This window comes from Oncorhynchus mykiss, chromosome 31, assembly GCF_013265735.2.
Source record: "Oncorhynchus mykiss isolate Arlee chromosome 31, USDA_OmykA_1.1, whole genome shotgun sequence".
Classification (NCBI taxonomy): Eukaryota; Metazoa; Chordata; class Actinopteri; order Salmoniformes; family Salmonidae; genus Oncorhynchus; species Oncorhynchus mykiss.
In genome coordinates, this window is record NC_050571.1 from 30,259,766 (window position 1) to 30,287,485 (window position 27,720).

A 27,720-nucleotide genomic window follows, 5' to 3' on the forward strand; every position below is an offset into this window, starting at 1 on the left:
GCGCAGGTGTAATGAATATCACTCTATTGCTTAACTATTGCCTGGGGGGGAATTAACCCGCAGTCCTCCTCCCGGTCCTGCCCCCCCACCCTCCCTCACCAAACAGAACCCCCTCCATCCCATCTACCACTGGGCTAGACAGCAAGGCATTTGTTTTAGACCACAGCTTGCACTCCCAACCCCAGGCTCTGTCTGGCCTCCACATGCAGGCCCTAAATGCCACGCTGATCCTCAACACTGGGGCCCCTCAGGGGTGCGTGCTTAGTACCCTCCTATACTCCCTGTTCACCCACGACCGAGTGGCCAAGCACGACTCCAACACCATCATTAAGTTTGCTGACGACACAACAACGGTAGGCCTGATCACTGACTACGATGAAACAGCCTATAAAAAGGTCAGAGACCTGGCAGTGTGGTGCCAAGACAACAACATCTCTCTCAATGTGAGCAAGACAAAGGAGCTGATCGTGGACTATAGGAAAAGGAGTGCCGAACAGGCCCCCATTAACATCAACGGGACTGAAGTGGAGCGGGTCTAGAGTTTCAAGTTCCTTGGTGTCCACATCACCAACAAACTATCATGGTCCAAACACACCAAGATAGTTGTGAAGAGGGCACAACAACACCCCTTTCCTCCACAGGAGAAAGATTTAGCATGTGTCCCTAGATCCTCAAAAAGTTCTACAGCTGCACCATCGAGAGAGTCCTGACCGGTTGCATTACTGCCTGGTATGGCAACTGCTCAGCATCTGACCGGAAGGTGCTACAGAGGTTAGTGTGCACGGCCCAGTACATCACTGGGGCCAAGCTTCCTGATATCCAGGACCTATACACTAGGCGGTGTCAGAGAAAGTCCCCAAAAATTGTTAAAGACTCCAGTCACCCAAATCAAAGACTGTTCTCTCTGCTACCGCACGGCAAGCATACCGGAGAACCAAGTCTAGGACCAAAAGGCTCCTTAACATCTTCTACCCCCAAGTCATAAGACTGCTGAACAACTAAACTAACCAAATGGCCACCTAAATGGCCACCTATTACATTGAACACCCCCCCCCCCCTTGTTTTTACACTGCTGCTACTCGCTGTTTATTATCTATGCATAGTCACTTTACAAATTACCTTGATTAACCTGTTACCCCGCACATTGAGCCCTGTATATAGCCTCGTTATTGTTATGTAAATAGTTTTTAACTTTAGTTTATTTAGTAAATGTTTTATTAACTCTATTTCTGAAACTGCATTGTTGGTTAAGGGCTCGTAAGTAAGCATTTCACTGTAAGATCTACAGTCATTGAAAAGTGAAAGACTAAAGTTACATACATGGGATGCTTTAGTGAATTTCAGAATGTCTGGAATAGAAAAGGCAGAAATAAAACAATTCAATAAACATTCGCAGCCAGTCATCCAAAACATAGCCCTATGCAGTCGTTAAATACCTGTTGTATTCGGTGCATGTGACAAATAAAATTTGATTTGATTTAAATCAATGACCACATAGAGACTACAGAGGGCAACCCCCCGTGTACATACTGTGACATTCAAGTGTCCCTTCAACAGACTCGTGGTGTGTGGAGTGGTTTCAACAGACTCGTCGTGTGTGGAGTGGTTTCAACAGACTCGTGGTGTGTGGAGTGGTTTCAACAGACTCGTGGTGTGTGGAGTGGTTTCAACAGACTCGTGGTGTGTGGAGTCGTTTCAACAGACTCGTGGTGTGTGGAGTCGTTTCAACAGACTCGTGGTGTGTGGAGTCGTTTCAACAGACTCGTGGTGTGTGGCATCGTTTCAACAGACTCGTGGTGTGAGGAGTCATTTCAACAGACTCGTGGTGTGTGGCGTCGTTTCAACAGACTCGTGGTGTGTGGCGTCGTTTCAACAGACTTGTGGTGTGAGGAGTCGTTTCAACAGACTCGTGGTGTGTGGCGTCGTTTCAACAGACTCGTGGTGTGTGGAGTCGTTTCAACAGACTCGTGGTGTGTGGAGTCGTTTCAACAGACTCTTGGTGTGTGGAGTCGTTTCAACAGACTCGTGGTGTGTGGAGTCGTTTCAACAGACTCGTGGTGTGTGGAGTCGTTTCAACAGACTCGTGGTGTGTGGCGTCGTTTCAACAGACTCGTGGTGTGTGGAGTGGTTTCAACAGACTCGTGGTGTGTGGAGTCGTTTCAACAGACTCGTGGTGTGTGGAGTCATTTCAACAGACTCGTGGTGTGTGGAGTCGTTTCAACAGACTCGTGGTGTGTGGAGTGGTTTCAACAGACTCGTGGTGTGTGGAGTCGTTTCAACAGACTCGTGGTGTGTGGAGTCGGCTCCTTCTTTTCCTTTTTCTTTTTAAAAATCCTCCATATCGTTTTTTTTGTTGTCTACTTCATTTAAGAACACCTCCTCCCAGCTGCCCACTGCACTGCACTGAAGATAGGAAACACTGTCACCACTGATAAATCCACCATAATTGAGAATTTCAATAAGCATTTTTCTACGGCTGGCCATGCTTTCCACCTGGCTACTCCTACCCCGGTCAACAGCACTGCACCCCCAACAGCAACTCGCCCAAGCCTTCCCCATTTTTCCTTCTCCCAAATCCATTCAGCTGATGTTCTGAAAGAGCTGCAAAATCTGGACCCCTACAAATCAGCCGGGCTAGACAATCTGGACCCTTTCTTTCTAAAATTATCTGCCGAAATTGTTGCCACCCCTATTACTAGCCTGTTCAACCTCTCTTTCGTGTCGTCTGAGATTCCCAAAGATTGGAAAGCAGCTGCGGTCATCCCCCTCTTCAAAGGGGGGGACACTCTTGACCCAAACTGCTACAGACCTATATCTATCCTACCATGCCTTTCTAAGGTCTTCGAAAGCTAAGTCAACAAACAGATTACCGACCATTTCGAATCTCACCATACCTTCTCTGCTATGCAATCTGGTTTCAGAGCTGGTCATGGGTGCACCTCAGCCACGCTCAAGGTCCTAAACGATATCTTAACCGCCATCGATAAGAAACATTACTGTGCAGCCGTATTCATTGATCTGGCCAAGGCTTTCGACTCTGTCAATCACCACATCCTCATCGGCAGACTCGACAGCCTTGGTTTCTCAAATGATTGCCTCGCCTGGTTCACCAACTACTTCTCTGATAGAGTTCAGTGTGTCAAATCGGAGGGTCTGCTGTCCGGACCTCTGGCAGTCTCTATGGGGGTGCCACAGGGTTCAATTCTTGGACCGACTCTCTTCTCTGTGTACATCAATGAGGTCGCTCTTGCTGCTGGTGAGTCTCTGATCCACCTCTACGCAGACGACACCATTCTGTATACTTCCGGCCCTTCTTTGGACACTGTGTTAACAACCCTCCAGGCAAGCTTCAATGCCATACAACTCTCCTTCCGTGGCCTCCAATTGCTCTTAAATACAAGTCAAACTAAATGCATGCTCTTCAACCGATCGCTACCTGCACCTACCCGCCTGTCCAACATCACTACTCTGGACGGCTCTGACTTAGAATACGTGGACAACTACAAATACTTAGGTGTCTGGTTAGACTGTAAACTCTCCTTCCAGACCCATATCAAACATCTCGAATCCAAAGTTAAATCTAGAATTGGCTTCCTATTTCGCAACAAAGCATCCTTCACTCATGCTGCCAAACATACCCTTGTAAAACTGACCATCCTACCAATCCTCGACTTTGGCGATGTCATTTACAAAATAGCCTCCAAAACCCTACACAACAAATTGGATGCAGTCTATCACAGTGCAATCCGTTTTGTCACCAAAGCCCCATATACTACCCACCATTGCGACCTGTACGCTCTCGTTGGCTGGCCCTCGCTTCATACTCGTCGCCAAACCCACTGGCTCCATGTCATCTACAAGACCCTGCTAGGTAAAGTCCCCCCTTATCTCAGCTCGCTGGTCACCATAGCATCTCCCACCTGTAGCACACGCTCCAGCAGGTATATCTCTCTAGTCACCCCCAAAACCAATTCTTTCTTTGGCTGCCTCTCCTTCCAGTTCTCTGCTGCCAATGACTGGAACGAACTACAAAAATCTCTGAAACTGGAAACACTTATCTCCCTCACTAGCTTTAAGCACCAACTGTCAGAGCAGCTCACAGATTACTGCACCTGTACATAGCCCACCTATAATTTAGCCCAAACAACTACCTCTTTCCCAACTGTATTTAATTTATTTATTTACTTTGTTCCTTTGCACCCCATTATTTTTATTTCTACTTTGCACACTGTTTAACCATAATCCTTTTAGTGCATAGAGCCCCTAAAGAGTTTACCGTCACACAGATTGTGTATTATGAGAGAGAAAGTTGTGTAAAACCTCCATCTCCTGAATTTGACCAGTAACCAACCCAACAGTCTGACCTATGTAATTGTTTGCTGTCGTCAGAGCCCTCAGAGCGCTTGTTTGTACCTGCCGTGTCGCTCTGCTCGTCCGCCCAGTATGACACTCTGTAACCCCTTATCAGCCTCTCAGAGATCAAAGGCCCAGGGGGATTGTTCGGGCAATATCCCTCTCCTCCTTCCCTCCTCCCTTCTCAAGACAGCCTCCCTCACAGCACTGTGTTGACCTGAACTGCCCACGCTGCTCCTGGTGGCACTTTGGACTTTCCTCCTCTTATCAATATCAAGGGCTTGCCTGGATAAGGTAGGCAGCCCCTGCCTAAGGACAGAGTTAGCCAGTGAGGGGTGCTGTTTTCTAACAATTACCTTTCTCAGCCTTATAGCTGGGTCTATTATTAGTGTTATCTGAGAGGTTATCTTTGACTGGTAAGTCTGGTTGTATATTTTACACTCTATTAGTACTACTAGGGCCTGTGACATGACATGTCTCGCATCTTTGACCGTGCAGAATCCGCTGTCTCACTCCTGGGACCTATTGACCCAAGAGGTATTCAACCATTTAAGTCATGACCCACAGGTTTATTAAACCGTTAAGGTCATCCTGTCAGTGGTTGACCTCCGAAATGCTTTTAGAAAAGCATCCAAGTTATCCATATTACTTGACCAGTACCTGTGTTCATACCTCTTCTCCTCAGTCTTACAAGGATTTAAATAGTTACTTTTTCCCAGTAAGGTCACAACAGTCCATCTGGCTAACGTTGCATGTATTTATTGGCGTGCAGACAGCACAGTCAGACAGGGAGGACTTGTGACCAAAGTCACGACCTAGCCCTGCCCTGGATGAAGGAAATGGTCACGCTGCTCAAGCAGGTTGGGGAGAGTCTGAGGGGCTGGGCGGTCAAGCTCTAACAATGGGGACTGCACACTCAGACTTTGGTCCACACAAAGGCCAGGGAAGACCCCTCCTCCCTGCTCACACATTGCAATAGAGCTGGAATTTCGCACTGGCCTGTGAACAACCATTCAATCAAACTACTGTTTAACCTGACTGACTTACACAGAAATCAAGATGAGTCTGGGGGATGCGTTTAGGAAGGTGACCTCATCGACGACCCTCCTCCTCCCACCCCCGCAGCCTATACCCTCTCCACTATCTCCGCTAAATGAATGAAAGGTTCAAAGAAGCCAGTTGTTTTGACTCTCTCTCTCCCTCTCTCTCTCTCTACTGCACCTGCTGTCTCGACCTCTGAATGCTCGGCTATGAAAAGCCAACTGACATTTACTAGTGAGGTGCTGACCTGTGGTAGTGGTGGAGTAGGGGCCTGAGGGCACACAGTGTGTTGTGAAATCTGTGAATGTATTGTAATGTTTTTAAAATTGTATAAACTGCCTTAATTTTGCTGGACCCCAGGAAGAGTAGCTACTGTATTAGCAGCAGCTAATGAGGATCCATAATAAATACAAATACCTGTTACACCCTCTATCACCACTGTGATTATTATTTGACCCTGCTGGTCATCTATGAATATTTGAATATCTTAAAGAACATTCTGGCCTTAATGTCCATGTACTGTTATACTCTCCACCCGGCACAACCAGAATAGGACTGGCCACCCCTCAGAGCATGGATTCTCTTTGGGTTTCTTCCTAGGTTCCTGCTCTTCTAGGGAGGTTTTCCTAACCACCGTGCTTTTACATCTGCAACGCTTGCTCTTTGGGGTTTTAAGTTGGGTTTCTGTATAAGCACTCTGTGACATCTGCTGATTGATTGAGTTGTCATGATGACTGAGTATCAGACGGGCAAAGAGTAGGGTACCTTATTAATTTAGTATAAAAGTATTGGCTGCACAGTCAAATGAGAGCTGTGGATACATAGCTCGTCTGAATATGGCATCTACAAAGGCATGTACAGTTGAAGTCAGAAGTTTACATACATCTCAGCCAAATACATTTAAACTCAGATCTTCACAATTCCTGACATTTAATCCTAGTAAAAAATTCCCTGTTTTAGGTCAGTTAGGATCACCACTTTATTTTAAGAATGTGAAATGTCAGAATAATAGTAGAGAGAATGATTTATTTCAGCTTTTATTTATTTATTTCATCACATTCCCACTAGAACAGAAGTTCACATGCACTCAATTAGTATTTGGTATCATTGCCTTTAAATTGTTTAACTTGGGTCAAAGGTTTCAGGCAGCCTTCCACAAGCTTCCCACAATAAGTTGAGTAGATTTTGGCCCATTCCTCCTGAAAGAGCTGGTGGAACCGAGTCAGGTTTGTAGGCCTCCTTGCTCGCACACGCTTTTTCAGTTCTGCCCACACATTTTCTATGGGATTGAGGTCAGGGCTTTGTGATGGCTACTCCAATACCTTGACTTTGTTGTCCTTAAGCCAATTTGCCACAACTTTGGAAGTATGCTTGGGGTCATTGTCCATTTGGAAGACCCATTTGCAACCAAACTTTACCTGATGTCTTGAGATGTTGCTTCAATATATCCACATAATTTTCCTCCCTAATGATGCCATCTATTTTGTGAAGTGCACCAGTCCCTCCTGCAGCAAAGCACCCCCACAACATGATGCTTCCACCCCCGTGCTTCACGGTTGGGATGGTGTTATTCAGCTTGCAAGCCTCCCCCTTTTTCCTCCAATCATAACGATGGTCATTATGGCCAAACAGTTCTATTTTTGTTTCATTAAACCAGAGGACATTTCTCCAAAAAGTACGATCTTTGTCCCCATGTGCAGTTGTAAACCATAGTCTGGCTTTTTTATGGTGGTTTTGGAGCAGTGGCTTCCTCCTTGCTGAGCGGCCTTTCAGGTTATGTCGATATAGGACTTGTTTTACTATGTATATACTGTAGATACTTTTGTACCTGTTTCCTCCAGCATCTTCACAAGGTCCTTTGCTGTTGTTCTGGGATTGATTTGCACTTTTCGCACCAAAGTACGCTCATCTCTTGGAGACAGAACGTGTCTCCTTCCTGAGCGGTATGATGGCTGCGTGGTCCCATGGTGTTTATACTTGCGTACTATTGTTTGTACAGATGAACATGGTCCCTTCATGCGTTTGGAAATTGCTCCCAAGAATGAACCAGACTTGTGGAGGTCTACAATTTCTTTTCTGAGGTCTTGGCTGATTTCTTTTGATTTTCCCATTATGACAAGTGAAGAGACACTGAGTTTGAAGGTATGCCTTGAAATACATCCACAGGTACACCTCCAATTAACTCAAATGATGTCAGAAGCTTCCAAAGCCATGACGTCATTTTCTTGAATTTTCCAAGCTGTTTAAAGGCACAGTCAACTTAGTGTATGTAAACTTCTGATTCACTGGAATTGTGATAAGTGAAATAATCTGTCTGTAAACAATTGTTGAAAAAATTACTTGTTTCATGCACAAAGTAATAACTATAGTTCGTTAACAAGACATTTGTGGAGTGGTTGAAAAAAAAGTTTTAATGATTCCAACCTAAGTGTATGTAAACTTCTGACTTAAACTGTATGTACTCAACAGGACAGCCTTACATAGCTTGAGGTAAGTATAAGGGGGCCAATTGCACCCTAGGGAAAGAGAGGCACCGCCAGACCCCTCGTCTGGGTCAACTGCCCTTTGGCCAGAGCTGTGGAGACACCACAAGGCCCCCATCTTCTCAATAGACTACTCCTCCTATCTCTACCTGTCCGTGGGATGGATCAAGGTGTGGGGCTGAACATCAAACAGGCCTGAGCCTTTGATGTGGATGGAAACACAAACGCTGATTTGACAAGAGTCGTAACAGCTTATTTGTCCCCTTTAGTTATTCATGGGATCCTTGTTGAATGTCTATGCCTTCAAAGGGCTTGCTTCCATGGGCCGGTTGTACAGTAGCCATGGTGGTTCTGAGAGGGCTCTGACCTGCTAGGTCGAGGAGGTCTGGGGGGCAGGCCATCTGGCTTCCTGTTCCTTAGATTTGATATTGATTTATTGGTCGTACATGTGAAGATAGGACACCAGCTGCCAGGGGGAGCCCAGAGCTGTTAGCTCTCCCCCTACCCAGCCTCCTCCTGACAGACAGACAATGGGCTACTCCTTCACCTGCATCCTTGAAGACACAGCCAAGTCTCAGCGTGTAGTGTGATACACAGTAATACATAATATCTAGTATTCTTCAAAAATAAATGTTTTGCTTAATAGGCAAATGGACTCATGTTTCAACCAGGAGAGGGATACACTGTTTGACATGTAATTTCTCATTGAATGTTACCAAAACAAAATAAAACAAAACATTCAGGAAAGTCAGCCAAGGTTTTATTTTATTTTGAAAAGCTATTACAGTTGAAGTCGGAAGTTTCCATACACCTTAGCCAACTACAATTAAACTCAGTTTTCACAATTCCTGACATTTAATCATAGCAAAAAAGTAAGTCTTGGTTCAGTTAGGATCACCACTTTATTTTAAGGATGTGAAATGTCAGAATAATAGTAGAGGGAATAATTTATTTCAGCTTGAAATTTCTTTCATTACATTCCCAGTGAGTCAGAAGTTTACATATACTCAATTAGTATTTGGTAGCATTGCCTTTAAATTGTTTAACTTGGGTCAAACGTTTCGGGTAGCCTCCCACTATAAATTGGGTGAATTTTGCCCAAACAGTTATATTTTTGGTTTCATCAGACCAGAGGACATTTTTCCAAAAAGTATGATCTTTGTCTCCACGTGCAGTTCCAAACCGTAGTCTGGCTTTGTGGCGGTTTTGCAGCAGTGACTTCTTCCTAGCTGAGCGGCCTTTCAGGTTATGTCGATATAGGACTCGTTTTACTATGGATATAGACACTTTTGTACCTGTTTCCTCCAGCATCTTCACAAGGTCCTTTGCTGTTGTTTTGGGATTGATTAGCACTTTTCGCACTAAAGGACATTCATCTCTATTAGACAGAACGCGTCTCCTTCCTGAGCGTTGTGACAGCTGCGTGGTCCCATGGTGTTTATACTTGCGTACTATTGTTTGTACAGATGAATGTGGTACCTTCAGGCATTTGGAAATTGCTCCCAAGGATGAAACAGACTTGTGGCGGTCTACAATTCTTTTGCTGATTTCTTTCGATTTTCCCATGATGACAAGCAAAGAGGCACTGAGTTTAAAGGTAAAACTTGAAATACATCCACAGGCACACCTCCAATTGACTCAAATTATGTCAATTAGCCTCTCAGAAGCTTCTAAAGCCATGGCATAATTTTTACAAACTGTTTAAAGGCACAGTCAACTAAATATATGTGAACCTCTGACCCACTGGAATTGTGATACAGTGAATTATAAGTGAAATAATCTGTCTGTAAACAATTGTTGGAAAAATGACTTGTGTCATGCCCAATGTAGATGTCCTAACCGACTTGCCAAAACTATAGTTTGTTTACAAGAAGTTTGTGGAGTGGTTGAACAACGAGTTTTAATGACTCCAACCTAAGTGGATGTAAACTTCTGACTTCGACTGTATACTTTGTATATATATTAATATCCACTGGCTGATGTAAAATATCCTGTATCTGAATTTGTAGTATGCAGTAAAAAAGATGAAGAACACTTCATTAATCACAACTGAATTGCAGTGGTGTGTGGGTCATTGCTAACAATCAATGGTAAGCTTTCACAGTTAACCCATTTCTGAAACCATTCATTTAAAAGTGGGCTTCTGTGCATAACAACTCTCTCTCCTTCCTGTGAAGTGGGTCAGAGTGTGTCCTGAGTCTCTCTACTGTAGGCCGGAGGTGTTGACACAGTGCCTGGGTTATGCTTATCCCTCATCTCTCCCGCTATTTCATCCCCCACCACACCCCTCCGCCCCCACCCCCCATCCTCCCTTTCCCACCCTCCCTTCCCAACACAGGCCTGTGATGTGCCTGTACATGATAATGAGGCGGGAACTGTATTGCAGTAGTCTCTGGGCCTGACACCAGTCTGTGAGGAGAAGGGGGAACCCAAGTCTGTTTGCACGAGCGCTGGTCACAGGTGCCCCCTACAGCCCAGTATATTTCCCCAGCAACATTCCAAACCACAGTTGCAGTTCCTCCAGCACTCCCACTTCAACGTGGAACATCAAGAGTACATTTGCGTGTGACATGCATGGCATGTCAATTCCCCACCCAGCCTCCTCCTGCTGCTATATATCAGGCCCTTGGACGTGGAGACGGTGGAGAAAGAAAGGCTGACGGCTCCCGCGCCTCAGAGGGGAGGAAATACCTATTCAGGGAGAAAGCTGGGCAAGCAGGAGGGTACAGGATAGAGCCAGTGCTCTATTCCTGTCTCAAACAAAGGGCTGTGGGTGATGACGTTGTGATTGAAGGGGACAGTTGACACTGAGGTTCAGACAGCGTAGATCGTGTGGCAACACATACCTTGGGGGTCTTGTTAAATCGCTCAGGCACTAACTGATAAGATGCAGCACACACGCGTGCACACTTCACACCACCTATCTTTCAAGCTGTCCAGCTCATTATCTTGTATTAGGAACCGTATGCATATGACAGTGAGATCAAAGGGGTCTTTCCTAGCACTTTCAAAGAAAACACTGGGTCTTTTATTGCTCTTGCAGCCAGGGAAAATTCTCATTCCCACTCTGACATTCTTCAATTTGAGAACGGTGACAGAGTTAAGAGGAGTCTTCTGAAACCGAGCGCCTTCACACGCCTAGACGTTATTAGAGTGTTCAATTACTTTAAGCCTGACTCCTATCTCTTTCAAAGGCATTTACTGCATGTAGATATAAAAAGTGTTGTGTTAACTTTAGAAATGCCTTTGGTGACTTGTTATCTTGTTATATTTAAGTCTACAAAGTTTCCATAGAAATATGAACGAGTGAAACATTTTAATTAATTGATCATTCATAATCTAGGCCAATCCTCTTTTCCCCCATTTTCATCAAGATCAGTAGCTCAGCATTTAGTGGTAAAACCTCACCCACCCACCCACACCCTCCCCCACCCCCGGTGAAGCCCCAGAGCGAGGAGGATCGAGAAGGGGGGAGAAACCTCTTTTGAACAGGCTGTCATTTCCTCTGGAGGGCTCTGTTATTCCAGTAGCCTTTGTGAATGAGCCAAGTGGCCACAGACAGGAGGTGGCTCTTCACAGGCAGCTGAGGTTGTCAGCCCAGCAGGGGAGGGAGGTGCTCCAAGCAGGCAGACACAGGCAGAAAACAAACATGGGCCTTAACAGGAAAGGAACTACAAGATAGGAGAGAAGGAATTGATGAGAGGAGGGGATGCATGTATGGCTAATTTGTAAATGTTTCAAAATAAATATGACAACGTATGTCATTCACATTTGAATCCCTTTTCACCCTTAATTCAATGCATTCCTACCTAAACCCAAATAATAATTCCTGAATGAGTAGGTGTGTCCAAACTTTTGACTGGTACTGTATATTTGTATATATGTATATATTATTATTATTTTAATTAAAAAAATTATACTCCGGACTCCGACATTGATCGTCCTAACATTTCTATATTTCTTAATTCCATAATTTTACTTTTAAGATTTGTGTGTATTGTTAGGTATTGTTCGATATTACTGCACTGTTAGAGCTAGGAACACAAGCATTTCCGCAATAACATCTGCTAAATATGTGTATGCGACAACAAAAAAAATGGATTTGATTTGATTTAGATTTACCACTGCATAAAGTTACTGGGCTTAGACTACCCCCTAGTGGTCTTTACAATAAGTGTAATGCTTGTAATAACAGATCATTGGTGGAAGCTGAACGACTTCATTAACTATTTGTATCCGGTGAACAATGGAGTTTGTGGCTAATTTCAATAAACACAAAACATCCTTGAATTATTATTAAGAAGATAGTTAAATCTATGAACCTCTTAGCTTGACAGATCTTTTTGAGGCAATTGGGGTCATTACTCATGCATAGGAGGCTGTAACATAAGTTAATAATTTATAAATAAGCCTATGACCTAACTACTAGGTGCTCGTACCTTTTTTTCATTATACAATATAGTAAAGTCAAAGACAGTACAGTTTGAACATAAGCTAAAACTGCTTCTACAATATAAATCCCCCATCACGCTTGTAGGCGATGTCATGGCAATGTTGGCGAGCGAAACTCCTGCGTAGAAACACGTCATCGGGTCTAACGTTCGTCACGCGCCAAACTGCGCATGTGCAGGCCGTCATGTCAAACGCTCTACTTCGAGGTACATTTGTTTGTCTTGCCTAGTTGATTAAATAAAAAATAAAAAACGTTAATACACTAAATAGCCACCAGAGGACAAGCTTTTCCCTGGAAGAGAACCTTGATGTCCCCACGCCTGCCCAGTGCATTCAGTATCGGCCATGTCTGGTTGCGAGACAGAATACAGCTTTTGTCAAATGTGATGTAAAAAGTATGTTAGTTTTTTGCATTTTAGTTAACACCACACCTTTTACTAATCGTAACTTAATTCTCATAACCTTCTGCGTAAACTCCCATTAACCTGATATGAAAAGTCCAATTTAACAAAGCTTTATCCCTTCTAGACAAAACCCTCAGTACCGCCTCCCCTCAGACCAACGTGACAGGAATCAGAATTGCGGATGACGGTGCCACTGGGTCTTGTTTTCAGTTGGCCTTAGATAAACAAGCGGTGCTGCTGGTCCTACAGACAATCTACGGATGAGATAGTAGAATCGGCTGGGGAAGTCGGTTACATACAGAGCTAGAGTAATGGCAACAGTTAAACCAGATGACAGACTGACACGTTCTCAGGGCTTTATGTGCGTTGGTTTTGCTGGAGTTTTCAGTAAAACTGTCACGTCGCCTCTGGAGTTGGTGAAAATCAAGAGTCAAGTAGGCACATTTCACTGTAAAAAAGGCTTTCTGCACAGCTTTCTTGTCGTCTACCAGAATGAAGGCCTATGGGGATTTTGGAAGGGAAACCTCGTCTCCTGTCTCCGCCTGTTTCCTTACAGCGCCGTCCATTTGGCAACATACAAACAGTGAGTAAATAATGAATGAGTGTTTCTGAGTTATGATACGTTTATTTTAGACAACTATCTATAACGTTAGAGCAGGTGTAGGCAATTCCAGTCCTCAGGGGCCCGATTGGTGTCAGTTTTTCCCCCAGCCAACACACCTGACTCAAACAATCAGTATCTTCAGTTTTAGGACTTGATTATTCAGCTGTGTTTGCTAGGTGGTGGAGAAAAAGTAGGACACCAATCAGGCCCTGAGGACTAGAGTTGCCCACCCCTGCGTTAGAACTAGCTGAGACACACGCATTTGATCCTCTTACGCTCTCACGGCACACCTTATCTTACGCATTGAAATGTACAGCTTTTATTAGTCCATTGTGTTGTCAGCGCTTTAACTTTCAACTGTGTTCCAAATCGTTTTGAAATCCGAAGCGCCTACAATTTAAAATCACGAATGGAATCTCAATGTCCTGTCTTGCCGCGGAACATTGAAGCATATGATTGGTCTAGTTATGTGAAGGATAAAGGGGATTGGATTCGCGTTTTAAAGAAACGCCCCTCAAAATAAGATTAGAGTGGAGTTGAATGGAGAGAACGTTTTCCACTGAGTTTATAATAATGTCAAATTCGGTAGCGTTGTTTTATGAACAATGTTGTCAGCAAAATTAGGTTGCTATTACTCCCGTTCCTATTGCAGAATACAGCCTTTTGACAGCATGTTCTAAAGTCGATTTAATCCACCCTAATCCACCCATTAGTCCCCTTGTTTGGTGATTGGCATTTAGGCTGTGACAACGAAAAAGCAGCAGACAGACCTACAGCATGTTTTAGCAGGGACGTTTGGTAGGGTGACCTGATTTGTAACTATGGAAATACTTTTGTTAGATTGTAAACCTAAATGTGTACATTTTATTATAGAGGGGGTACAATAAATAAAACAATTTGGGTAGAGTTCTGATCAGTGGAACAATTCTCATTCTTAACAAAGGGATAAAATATAGGGTAATTACTGTGCTTGTCAGCAAGAACACGGCTCTTATTTCCCACACTTAATTTATTATTCAATTTCTTCCCTATTTTTGCCAGCATAACCACATTTGAAATCTGATATCCCTACTTGTTTCTTTGAAAATGAATTATGAGGATATCGCTTCAAAAATGCATTAATGGACAGTTTTGACTAAATCATACAAAGGCCATTGGATATTAAATGCTACAGGAATTAAATATAACTTTACATTTTTAGTATTATGCAAATGCAAAGCAGAGATGGTAGGGGGATTCACAACTCAAATGCATCATATTTTGTCTATGTAGAGTAAAATGATAGCAAAGATCTTCAACTACTATAGTAGGCATAAACCACCTGAATATTGATTTGATTTTTCTTGAAGGTTGGGTGATCTTGAGAAATGTTTATAACAAGAACATTTTCAAACACCCAGCACTTGGGAAACATGGATCAGGGAAGGACAACCCTCCTGGGGAGCCAGCAGGATTTTTTTCCAGAACTATTTTAAAAAGGGATTCCACCCAAATTACAGTGTTTGTGTCCTTACCTCGAAAGCAGTCTATGGACAAGACGACTGCAATCTATAGTTTAGTTACCATCTGCCATCAACCATTAATATGTCCTGTGCAGAGCCTTGGTATAGTGGTGACAGTCCCCTGGCACGTGTCAGTCCCCTGGCACGTGTCTCATACAGCTTTCTTCCACCTGACAACAGAGATCAATCCCTGTTTCTAGCATTTGCCAATCTCATTTCATTACTGTATGTATAAAGTGTCAAACCACCTAAAAAATATTAGCATACTTTACATTTCATTCCTCCAAAATCTTGATGTAACAAAGCGGTCTACTTTGAGTGTTCATTTAATGTTCAAAGCATCATGATACACCTACTTTTCCACCCTGGTCATAGCCTAAGCCATGTCAAAATACATAGAATTGCAGGAAATTTGCTTTAAAACAGTAAAATAAAATAAAAGTCCCTGGTCTAGGAATTGTGTCAGGGGGCAATGAAGTTCACTTATCAAATCTCACTCCAAGCTTTCTTCAAAAATTGGCTGCCCTGCAGTATACTGAACAAAAATATAAATGCAACATGTAAAGTGTTGGTTTCATGAGCAACATTTTCTATACTCACAAAAAGCTTATTTTTCTCAAATGTTGTGCACAAATTAGTTTACAACCCTGGTAGTGAGCATTTCTCTCTTGCCAAGATAATCCATCTGCCTGACAGGAGTGGCAAATCAAGAAGCTGACTATACAGCATGATCATAAAAGGCCACTCTAAAATGTGCAGTTTTGTCACAGAACACAATGCCACATGTGTCAAGTTTTGTGCAATTGGCATGCCGAATGCAGGAATGTCCCCTAGAGCTGTTACCAGAGAATTGAATGTTCATTTCTCTACCATAAGCTGCCTCCAATGTCATTTTTAAAGAATTTATCAGCTGAAAATGTCCCAGTTCTTCCATGGCCTGCAAACTCACCAGACATGTCACCCATTGAGCAAGTTTGGGATGCTCTAGATTGATGTGTTTATAGCATATTCCAGTTCCCATCCAATATCCAGCAACTTCGCACAACCATTGATTTGTGGGACAGCCTCCACCTTAAAAAAAAAAGAAAGTGTCTGATCATGTAAAATCCTTATAGAAATTGTAACTGAAATCAGTGCAATTACCATGATAGCTAGCTAACATTAATCAACCAGGCTGATAAGGGCTTGGGACAAAGAAAAAGTGAACGCGTCATTTTACTGGGTTTACATGCAGTACCAGGGTTTCCAGGGTTTTTCTTTATTTTTACTATATTCTACATTGTAGAATAATACAGAAGTAACAGAAATAACACATGGAATCATGTAGTAACCAAAGTGTTGAACAAATGAAAATATATTTGAGATTCTTCAAAGTAGCCACACTGCCTTAATGCCAGCTTTGCACACTCTTGGCATTCTCTCAACTAGCTTCATGAGGTAGTCACAGACATCTCAACATCAACTGTTCAGAGGAGACTGTGTGAATCAGGACTTCATGGTCTGATTCACCACTACTAAGGGACACATAAGAAGAGACTTGCTTGGGCCAAGAAACATGAGCAATGGACATTAGACTGGTGGAAATCTGTCCTTTGGTCTGATGAGTACAAATTTGAGTACAAATTTGAGATTTTTGGTTCCAACCGCCATGTCTTTGGGATGCAGAGTAGGTGAATGGATGATCTCTGCATGTGTGGTTCCCACTGTGAAGCATGGAGGAGGAGGTGTGATAGTGTTACCAGCAAAGCACCGCCACACCGTCAGTTATTTATTTAGAATTCAAGGCACACTTAACCAGCATGGCTACCACAGCATTCTGCAGTGATACGCCATCCCACCTGGTAAGTGCTTCGTGGGACTATCATTTGTTTTTCAACAGGACAATGACCCAAAACACACCTCCAGGCTGTGTAAGGGCTATTTGACCAAGAAGGAGAGTGGTGGAATGCTGCGTCAGATGACCTGGCCTCCACAGTCCCTCAACCCAATTGAGATGGTTTGGGTTGAGTTGGACCGCAGAGTGAAGGAAAAGCATCCAAGTACTCAGCATATGTGGGAACCCCTTCAAGACTGTTGGAAAAGCATTCCAGGTGAAGCTGGTTGAGAGTGCCAAGTGTGCAAAGCTGTCATCAAGGCAAAGGGTGGCTATTTTGAAGAATATTAAATATATTTTGATATGTTTAACACTTTTTTGGGGTTAGTACATGATTCCATATGTGTTATTTCATAGTTTTGATGTCTTCATTATTATTCTACAATGTAGAAAATAGTACAAATAAAAACCCTTGAATGAGTAGGTGTCAACTTTAGGCTGGTTCTGTATTTGCAAAGACCGATAGATTATATGATTACTTAGCTAGACATAGTTTGAAATTAACACATCTGTGAACCGGTATTATTGTTGATCCACCGTGGAGCATTATAGTTATTAAATCCAACTCACTTCCGCTGTTTTTAGATTCCTTCTATTCTTGACTAATCAGATGGTTCTGAAAACTCAGCCAACTATGGTGTCACTTCAGAGAAAAACACGCTGGTTTTAGTTGTGTAATCCCACTTGACCATTCCACTTGACATACCCAAATCTAACTGCCTGTAGCTCAGGACCTAAAGCAAGGATATGCATATTCTTGATTCCATTTGAAAGGAAACACTAAAGTTTGTGGAAATGTGAAATTAATGTAGTAGAATATAACACATTAGAACTGGTAAAAGATAATATCAAGGGAAGCCATAATGTATTATTCCAGGCCAGGTCGCAATTTAGATTTTGGCCACTAAATGGCAGCAGTGTGTGCAACGTTTTAGACTGATCCAATGAACCATGTCTGTTCAAAATGTTGTATCAAGACTGCCCAAATGTGCCTAATTGGTTTATTAATAACTTCAAGTTCCTAACTGTGTACTCTCCTCAAACAATGGCATGGTATTTGTTCACTGTAATAGCTACTGTAAATTGGACAGTGCAGTTAGATTATCAAAAATGTAAGCTTTCTGCCCATATCAGATATGTCTTTGTCCTGGGAAATGTTCTTGTTACTTACAACCTCATGCTAATCGCATTAGCTTACGTTAGCTCAACCGTCCCGTGGGGGACCCACCAATCCTGTAGAGGTTCAGTAAATCAGGTGTTAACAAAAGGCACATATGACATGGCACAAGGGGGGAGCTCAGAACTAGTTTTTACCCTTAAGTGTGTATATTACTGTATTTATACTTGGAATATCGCTTTTCAATAGTAAATGTTCACAAATCGTTAGAGAACGTCTTTAATATTCTGTGTTATGGTGGATTCTCAATGGAGAATGTGATATTTGCATAGTGTGTTTACTCTCAATGAAATATTAAAGCTGTTCTTGAAATGGATGCTCTGTTACAGTTATGTAACACAGTTACTTATTTCTATAATTTCTGGAAGTATCGTATTAATAAACATAAAGCCATAATCATACATATATTCACTGGCTATACCTGCATCACAAGCATTGATTAAAGTAAATACATTTTCAAGATCAAAATGATTTAGAACCAAAACGTTGACCTCTGTTTTTTGGCTTTCCAGTATCGTCCACCTCCACATGGATGAATTGGGCTACATCTCTCAGTGGAGGGCAATTTTGGCTGGTGGGCTAGCTGGTGTAAGTGCTGCACTGGCCACGTACCCTCTGGAGGTGGCAGAGACTCGCCTCATAGCTCAGAACTGCAGAGAGCCCACATACAGGGGGGTGGTCCACACACTCTCCAAGATATACCAGACCGAAGGCCTTCGAACACTCTACAGTGGATTCTCTCTCACAGTCCTAGGTACACGTCTGTATACTACAGAAATGTGGAGAAAGATGTTCCCACACAATGATTCAGTATAACTCAACGTTTCCCAAAATCGGTCACGGGGACCTTCAGGGGTGTATGTTTTTTGTCCTAGTACTACAGAACTGATTCAAATAATCAACTCCTCAAGCTTTTTAGTTTGGGAAACGCTGGTATAACTATATAAAGTGTCCGGAGTCTGCTTAGTTGTGAAACACCCTTTGCCCCTCTTACGACCTCTTGAGTTTTCATTGTTTTTACATTTGGAACAGCCAAACAAATAATATTTATTTCAAGAGTTTATTTAGGTTGTTCTATGGGGCATGGCTAGCAACTGTGGATCTATTCTTCTACAGGTGCGTTTCCCTTCTCCATTGGTTGCTATGCAGTCTACGTCAACTTGGATAAGCTGTGGCGGGAGCCCCAATTCCGGTTCACACCACTACAGAACTTCATAAATGGTTGCTTAGCGGCAGGAATAGCTCAAACCTTCTCCTACCCCTTTGAAACTGTGAAAAGGAAAATGCAGGTAAGGGCCATTTTATGAGATGTAACCAGATTGGTAATACCACATTTGTCCATAAGGTGGCGGATTTGTACACATTTGTACTGGTACCTCTTACCGGTACATACTGGTTAGTAAAACACTTGTCCTTAAAAAAATAGCCCTTGAGTGCATCTGTTTTTAAAAACTTTATAAACAAAATGCAACATAGAAGCTTAGAAATGATCTCAAAAATATAATTACACTTTCAAAGTTTCTAAGATAAGATTAGGAAGACAGTTTCTTTGTACACTTTATAAACAATAACTTACAATAGTTATTGAAATGTACGTTACCATAGTTTGAGCCCAAGTATAAGTTAATGTCTCTCCTCGCGTGGCCTTCTCTCTATGTATAAGAGGGTTCAGTAGGACTTTTATGAAGGACAGAATACTACATCCGTTTTCATCAACGTGTTATTAGTGACCTCAAGGTGCTCCGGCAGCTGAGAATGTGAACACTGTTCAGGGTCTGCCTGCAATATAGATACGTTCTCTAAATATAGCTGGTAGCTATCACACAGTGGACAAGCACACTCCTAATTGAGAAGCCAATAAAACAAACTGAACCTCTCCTTAATCCCCTCTGCCTAGTTTCAGACATACAGAACCAACACAACTACATGTATTCAAATGAATCTAACGCTTCAGCCACAAATAATTTCTATTCACATGTTGCATAGAAGTCTATCTGATGATTAGGGCAAAATAAGAAGTGTCAAGTAGAAACATAACACAACCCATAAGCGAGAATGTTTTTAAAGGAGTTTGCTTGAGGCATGGATGCAGTTATTGTTTCACTCAGAAGCCAGTATAGCATTTCCTTAACAAACTCAGAATTTGACATCTGTAAAGGCCCTGGGACTGCGACTGTGTTGTCTTTGGGGGAAGGTTCTTCTCTTGGATTGGAGTGCCCTCTACAATGAGAATGCATCCAATGCGGAGCCAGTTAAGTGGTTAATGCTTGACAAAGCGAGAGAACATTTTGTTTTTGGGATGTGCAGATATGGACATCCGGTGAGAATACTGCCTGAGACCACACCCACATTTGCTCAGTTCATTTGCTTATATCAAAATATTGAGTCATGTGACATCCAAGTTACAAATGTCCCTTAGCACAGATCCCTGGTCAGTTTGTGCAATTATCAAACATTTGAGAAATTTCCATTCATGGAATAATTCCATTCATTCCATAGTCTCTTACTACTTGAATCACACACACACACACACACTTTTATGAAGGTCAGTGCTATCTGGGATCCTTGGGACATCCGTACCATAAACCTTACCCATACCATTTTCAATGTCAACTTCAATTGAAGTTTACATCTAAAATGGTTAAGTTAAAGGGGTAGGGATGTCCCAAAGATTCCGAATAGCACTGACCCTTTTATGAGTTGGTTCCAAATATCTGTCATTTATTGATCCTAAATGTATTTATATTGGTGCTCTCCGGGGTCACTATCCACGTAACTGGTCTAACTGTAAAACGCTCTCATTACATAATGAAGTGTCATAACTCCTCTAATCAGGAATTTTTGTCCTCGTTTATTGCCAGGCCCAGAATCCTCGGCTCCCACATTACGGTGGGGCCGATGTCCACTTCACTGGAATGCTGGACTGCTTCAGGCAGGTGATCAGAAACAAGGGCATCCTGACACTGTGGAGTGGCATCACAGCCAACATGATCAAGGTATGACAACCTAAGTCATGTTCCCATTATTTATTTTTCCATTAGCCTATTATCGTACTGATTTATTGTGCTCTAACCCTCACCCCTCTACTAGTCCTCCTCTGTCCCATCTGCTGTAGAGATGGTAATATACAGCCAACACACCTATATCAAACCGAGGGAGAGATGCTTTGTGGGTAATTCACAAACGGGATATTACAAGTTGGCTGCCGCGGGACTGTTTCTGGAACGGCATGCACTGCGCTCATTTTTCATCTCCAAATGGCTTTTCACGATGGCAGTGAAGTTGTTTAGTTTACTGGTGTAAAATCTCCTCACATGAACAGTCTAACAATGAAATTGTGGACAAGATAATTACAACCAGGCCCTACTACCAGGGCAGATTCTAACGTACCTCTTCATATTTTATACAGAGACACTTCAAAAGCTATTGAGCCCACTGACATCTTCCCTGTTTTTCCTCCTTAGATTGTCCCTTACTTTGGGCTTCTCTTCAGCTGCTTTGAGATGTGCAAGCAGGTCTGTCTGTACCGCAACGGGTACATTGTGTCTCCATTGAGCTATAAGTTGGCACCAGGAGTGGACCAGAGCATGGGCCCCACTGAGGTAGAAGAAGTGAAACGGTACCTGAAGAATAGGAGTTTTCAGTCACAGCAAGGAAGTCGCTGGTAAAACTGGTGGATCAAAAATATTTCTGAAAGGGATGATGATCATTAGTACAGGAACGTGTCTGAATGATGATGGAAAGGAGTCAGGAATATTTGTTGGAATGCTTCAATGCTTTGAAGATGACTATTTGGTTGATGTCAGGTCTTTTACAGCTTTGTGTTTGTGTATTAGCAACCATTTCAGAATCAGAGGTAGATCCATTGATATTTGAAAGTTGCAATGCAATCATAAGAATTGCACTTCAATACTTAACACATGGGAAAAAACTTTAACTGTTTGTTCATCAATTCCTCATTCAGAGTTTAAAGTATTTTTTTTATGATAGTTTTTTGACAGTTCTGTGTTATTACTACAGTTTATTCATGCTTATGGGCTGCAGGTAGCCTAGAGGCTAAGAGCTTTGGGACATTAAGCGAAAGGTTGCTGGTTTGAATCCCTGAGCTGCTGATGTGCCATTGAGCTTGGCACGTAACCCTAATTGCTCTTGATAACAGCGTCTGCTAAATTACCATTTTTAAATGTTACGGCGCTGACCTGGTTCTAACAATGGTCTTGGCCTTACGTAATGGCCATGAAGAGGAACACAAAGCACAAACCTGTTTATAAAATGGAATTATCTTACAAAGCAAATGAATGTTTTTTTTCATTGTATTTGTAATGTAGTAACGACTATTTTAACAGACTTGGGTATATCATATTTATGTGCCTTAAGGTTTCCTTTATTGATTATAGGGCTTATTTTGATGACTGTTTAAATTATGATAGGTAGTTATGTAATTATTCACACAGGTATCTGAGTCGAAGCCATTAATCAGTTGCTAACTTTCATAGCACATACTGTATCGTTGTGATCCTAGCAATAAAATTGTAACTGAAGCACTTCAGTGTCACTGAGAATTAAAGGGGAAAGGAAACACTAGGCTTTAGAATGCCAGTTCACTGTAACTAACTCCTAAAGTGTTTCCATTCCCCTTTAAGATTACGTGTATACGGTATGTAATACATTTGATGGATGAAACTATGCAAATGTATAATTAATGATTTTAGATTGAGATGATTCAGAATCATTGAAGTAAATTTTACTTGAACAGTCATTGTAATGGACAAATAAATTCCTTTGCTAAGCAAGGTGGTGTGGCTCTCCTGAACATGGGTTGACAATGTATGGATGACAACACAAATTCCATTTGTACTTATGTAACAGTATAACTTTAGACCGTCCCCTCGCCCATACCCGGGCGCGAACCAGGGACCCTCTGCACACATCAACAACAGTCACCCACGAAGCATCGTTACCCATCGCTCCACAAAAGCTGCAGCCCTTGCAGAGCAAGAGACGTCACTGATTGAAACGCTATTTAGCGCGCACCACCGCTAACTAGCTAGCCTTTTCACATCCGTTACGCTTATACAAAGGAAATTAATGGAGCAATATCTCCCTCAGTATCATATTTGGGAGGACACTACATTCAGAAGAATGTCTCTGATGGAAATGTTGATTACAGAATGGGTATACACATGTGGTTCTCTCCTTCAGGATTTCTATCTCAAAGGCTCTAAGAGGTGCACCCTACAGAGAATACCCAAGGCCGGTGACTAACCTGATCAGCTACTGTTCCCCCAGTGCGAGCTGACCCCACCACCTTATTACAGTAAGCCTGTAGACAGCAGCATTTCATTTTCCCAAAAGATGTAATGGATATTTGAGGAGCTGATGCTTTTTTTTTTTTGTCACAAGGAAGTTTGATCACAGGACTGACTATCATTGTCACTTTGTATAAGATAAGATTTGTAAGATAAGTTGTGTCAATGTCATAATATAACATATCAGATCTGCTTGACCATGGCATTTTATCTAAAAGGAATTTTGAGGAACTGCAGAGTCAAGGACATTTTAACCTGGTAGTGAATGGGATGACCTTTTCCCCCTGTATCTAAGTGTCCTCTGGCTCTCACAGCTGATGATTAACACATAGTAGACAGGAGTTTCAGCTGCTCCAAGCTGCCATGCTTTTCACATGACCTTGGGTCCAGAACTCAACCTAAAGTTGGTAAGGCATAAGCAAGGTTTGATGAGTGTTATTCACTCCCCATCAACCATATAGGCGTACTGCACCTAGAACCTATTGAATGACATGAAAATAAAAAGTAATATTTTAAAATTTGGATACAACTTTTATCACGTGTATTATTATAGGCCAAATTTTCATGAATGATATTAAATGTTTATTTTGAAATACTTTGGAGCAGAGGCCAACAACGCAGTTTAATTCAAATTCACGAAGACCGGACAAATCTTTCAGGCGAGGGTACAATCATTAAAATAGGTTTCCGCCTACTAAATCCACTAGCGCACCAATGGCATGCCGTCTTCCAGCTCCCGTTTTGTCTCGCGAACACAGTGGTATTAAATCCTCTCTCAACTAAATGGATCGGCCATTTCGACTGAGCCGGTATACCCCAGCAGTCCTTTTGTTGAACGGGAAGGTTTCCGTGTAACAACGTCCTCGATAACAACCGAAAATGAATGAGACCGTCATCTCGTTCGGCAAGGACTTCTTGGCTGGTGGTATTTCCGCTGCCATCTCCAAAACAGCTGTAGCCCCTATTGAAAGAATCAAGCTGCTTCTTCAGGTGAGTTTGACTGGCTTTTCAGAAATGTAATGTACTGATGTTAGCCCTTGACTCTGCAGTTTCTCTCAAGATCACCGTCTCCTTTGAAATACAATGCAATACCCATTTAGATCAAACAGATGTATCAATTGTCAGTTATAATAAATAATATATCAAACGTTAATGTTATTAGTGACATTGACATTAAGTTAACTAGTTAGCGAGCTCCTAACGTTAACTTGGCTAATGACATTGGTGCGTTGCGAAGATGCGAGTGACCTTTCCATTTTGGTCCCTCTTCGCGTGCGGTGAGATCACTTGAGACTGTCAGTTCAGTAGTAAACCGGTGTCTTGGTATTTGGCCTAACTAGCTTGACGCTTGCTTTTTGCTAAGGACTATTTCGCAACCATGGAAGTTACGTTGACTTGTAAAAGACACCGTGTTCGTTTTTATGATCATTGTCATCCCTACAACTCAAATTTGTGTCCTTGCCCATTGTCATCAAATATGGCGCAGCTGGTAGTTACTAGGCCCTAGAAATTGCCAAGGTCGCAACAAACGGAGGCTTCATCCTGTGTGAACTGAGGCCTAGCGAGCACAAAACTCGTGCGGAGGCGGGTCCTTCTGCATTGTGAATGTTGAAAGGCGAGATGTGATTGGTGCTGACTAGTTTCTTGATTTTAGCAACTTCTATCCATGTACCGGTAACCACAATGTTGCCCGAGGGAATTTGATTGGAGCTTGCCCTAGAGGTGGCAGGTAGCCAAGCGGTTAGTGTTGAACCAGTAATCGGAAAGTCGCTTCTTCTAAAACCCGAGCCGGTGAAAGATCTGGCGTGCCCTTGAGCAATGCACTTAAACCTCATTTGCTCCAGGGGTGACCCTGTAAAACATTTAGCTGCGGCTCTGGTGCATGTGACAAAACATTTTGTTTGCCCATGTTCATTACCATGAGAAGCATCATCAGGGGTGTTGGCTACTTGTCTTTGTTTATTTAGTTGGTAGTTGTCAAGAACATTGTGCAATGATTGAAGGGCACACAACGTGTTGAACTCCCCATATAGCTAAGCCATTTGACATTAAACAGTTTCCTTTTCTCTTTAAATGTTTTATATTTCGTAAATGTATAATATAAGCAGGAGTGGGATTTTGATTTGTCTTTTTGATTACAGGTGCAACATGCTAGTAAACAGATCACCGTTGACAAGCAGTACAAGGGCATCATGGATTGCGTCGTCCGTATCCCCAAGGAGCAGGGCTTCCTGTCGTTCTGGAGAGGGAACTTGGCCAACGTCATCAGATACTTCCCCACCCAGGCCCTCAACTTTGCATTCAAGGACAAATACAAGCAAATCTTCCTGGATGGTGTGGACAAGAAACAGTTCTGGAGGTACTTCGCTGGTAACCTGGCCTCTGGCGGTGCTGCTGGAGCCACCTCCCTGTGTTTTGTGTACCCCCTCGACTTCGCCAGAACCCGACTGGCTGCTGATGTCGGTAAGGCCGGTGCTGGGCGTGAGTTCAATGGCCTGGGTGACTGCTTGAAGAAGATCTACAAGGCTGACGGTCTGAAGGGCCTGTACCAGGGCTTCTCTGTGTCTGTCCAGGGCATCATCATCTACAGAGCTTCTTACTTTGGTGTCTATGACACAGCCAAGGGTGAGTCCATGGGCTGCTCTGAGCACAGGCCTCAATCATCATATTTGAGTAGAGGATCTGCAAGTGACTGTTTCAAAGAATGTTAGAGCCTACTTTAATCCTCTTGTTTTTTCTCTGTAGGCATGCTGCCAGATCCAAAGAACGCCAGCATCCTTGTCAGCTGGGCCATCGCGCAGTCGGTGACTGCAGTCGCCGGTCTTACATCATACCCCTTTGATACCGTCCGTCGTCGCATGATGATGCAGTCTGGGCGCAAAGGAGGTAATTGTAAACTTTTGAACACTTGTCAGTTTTGTTATGATGTGTATTCAGTCACGCTATCCACAACATTGAGCTACATCTTGTGCGTACCATTCATACATTCGGCAGAGGTATGACTTATTTTCCATGTGTTTTGCAGGTGACATCATGTACACTGGCACCATTGACTGCTGGAAGAAGATCGCGAGGGATGAGGGTGGCAAGGCCTTCTTCAAAGGAGCCTGGTCCAACGTTCTCCGAGGCATGGGTGGTGCCTTTGTGCTAGTTTTGTACGATGAGTTGAAGAAGGTCCTCTAAACTGTTTTTATGTCCACCGTAAATGTTGTGAGATGTTTAAACTGTAACATATCTTGTACAGTTGGAAGGACGGTCAAATTCCACCTTGTTTATAGGGACCAACTAGTATGTCGGTGCTAGTTGTACTGGGAAAATCAGTTCTGCACTTTTTAATTGGCCCAATGTTTGTTTTGTTTGCCCCCTCACCAGAATGTCATTCCCATAAAACAAAGGTAACTAAGCCAGATCTTTAAATATCAACCTGTTTCGTCCAGATTTGGTCTTTTTTTTTTTTTTGTCAATACTGTAACAATAAAGGCAACCTACTGAATGAACCTACAATTAACTTTTTACTTTGTGTCTGGAGGTAGCCTGTCTGTAACCCTGAATGGTGTGTAGTGATTCTCCTGGCTTCCCTTCAGTGTGGTTTCTCTTGAGAGCCAGCTGGTGTCTTATTCCTGGAGGTGTAACCTTAATCTCTGGGTTGTCCTCGCTGGTTGTTGTTGGACTCCTGCCAAAGTCAGCTGACGAACTTGGACTGGCTCGGTGTAATCTATACAAACTGGTGATAAGGCGACCTGAAAGAACATTTTGCAGTCAGGGTTTTATGACAAGTCAGTGGCTTAAGTTTTTACCTAATCAAAATGAGTCTTTGAACGCAATTGACTCATTTGTAAACTAAGTGGCATCCGGTGCTGAGGAATCTAGGATTACCTGGTGAGGTGGATTACTTCAGGCTTCTAAACATCCTTTATCTCCCATCAAGCCTCTTCTGACTAGTGAGATGCTGGACCATAACGTGTGGCCAACTGTGTAGATTAACCAAAATAACAACCCTGCTCAAAGTTGTCCGTTTTATTGTTTAACCTGTGAGTTTGGGTGCCAATCCACATTGTTTCTCTGCAAGTGTTAATTCACTGGATCATATTGCAAACTCCATTTTCCCTTCAGACAAGATGTGGCAAACCTGAATGGAATAAAGCACTACTAGGAAATGAAATCAGTGGGTGCAGACATGTTTGAAGTCTTGAGATGTGGCTGAAATTCTTCCAGATATGTGATAGGAGCAGGTGTGAAGACCAATTGGTGCCTATCCAAACTCATGTCATCAAGAAGAGTACAGATGCTCCTTTCCCTTTTTGTATCAACTACACCGTTACATCAGTGCTGGCTGCAATATATTAGGTCATAATCCCTGTCCTTGGGATACCGTCACTAGCGTAGAGGAGACGGTCAACTTCTGAAGTAGGTCTGTCACGAACTCTGTAGGTATATTGTCTAGGATGCTCTTCAATGGCAGACACCCTTAATTTAGCTCATGATGCCTCAGATTACATGTGATTTACCCAGCAGGGTATGA

General features: G+C 42.7%; 2 protein-coding genes and 1 long non-coding RNA gene across 4 annotated transcripts; 2 read left to right on the forward strand and 1 right to left on the reverse strand.

Annotated features, from left to right (window-relative positions):
• Positions 1-10,223: 10,223 nt before the first annotated feature.
• On the reverse strand, positions 10,224-19,632 carry LOC110504972. Its single transcript, XR_002470667.2, has 4 exons — positions 19,490-19,632; positions 15,789-15,910; positions 14,852-15,009; positions 10,224-11,548 (listed from the first exon to the last, which is right to left on the reverse strand). It is a non-coding gene; the product is annotated as an uncharacterized LOC110504972 (long non-coding RNA).
• LOC110504970 (solute carrier family 25 member 43) lies at positions 12,512-22,682 on the forward strand. Of its 2 annotated transcripts, XM_021583887.2 has the most exons (6): positions 12,512-12,724; positions 12,858-13,316; positions 18,402-18,643; positions 19,006-19,178; positions 20,751-20,885; positions 21,354-22,682. In XM_021583887.2, exons 2-6 carry the CDS (start codon positions 13,045-13,047, stop codon positions 21,555-21,557), a joined length of 1,026 nt encoding a protein of 341 aa, XP_021439562.2. In that variant the 5' UTR covers positions 12,512-12,724; positions 12,858-13,044; the 3' UTR covers positions 21,558-22,682. The 2 variants fall into 2 exon arrangements, with proteins under 2 accessions (XP_021439562.2, XP_036825500.1); XM_036969605.1 differs by having other exon boundaries at positions 12,512-13,316.
• A 1,251-nt stretch (positions 22,683-23,933) lies between these two features.
• Positions 23,934-26,702, forward strand: LOC110504971 (ADP/ATP translocase 2). The gene is made up of 4 exons (XM_021583888.2): positions 23,934-24,188; positions 25,340-25,823; positions 25,944-26,084; positions 26,224-26,702. The coding sequence occupies exons 1-4, from the start codon at positions 24,078-24,080 to the stop codon at positions 26,379-26,381; spliced, it is 894 nt and encodes a 297-aa protein (XP_021439563.1). The 5' UTR covers positions 23,934-24,077; the 3' UTR covers positions 26,382-26,702.
• Positions 26,703-27,720: the final 1,018 nt, after the last annotated feature.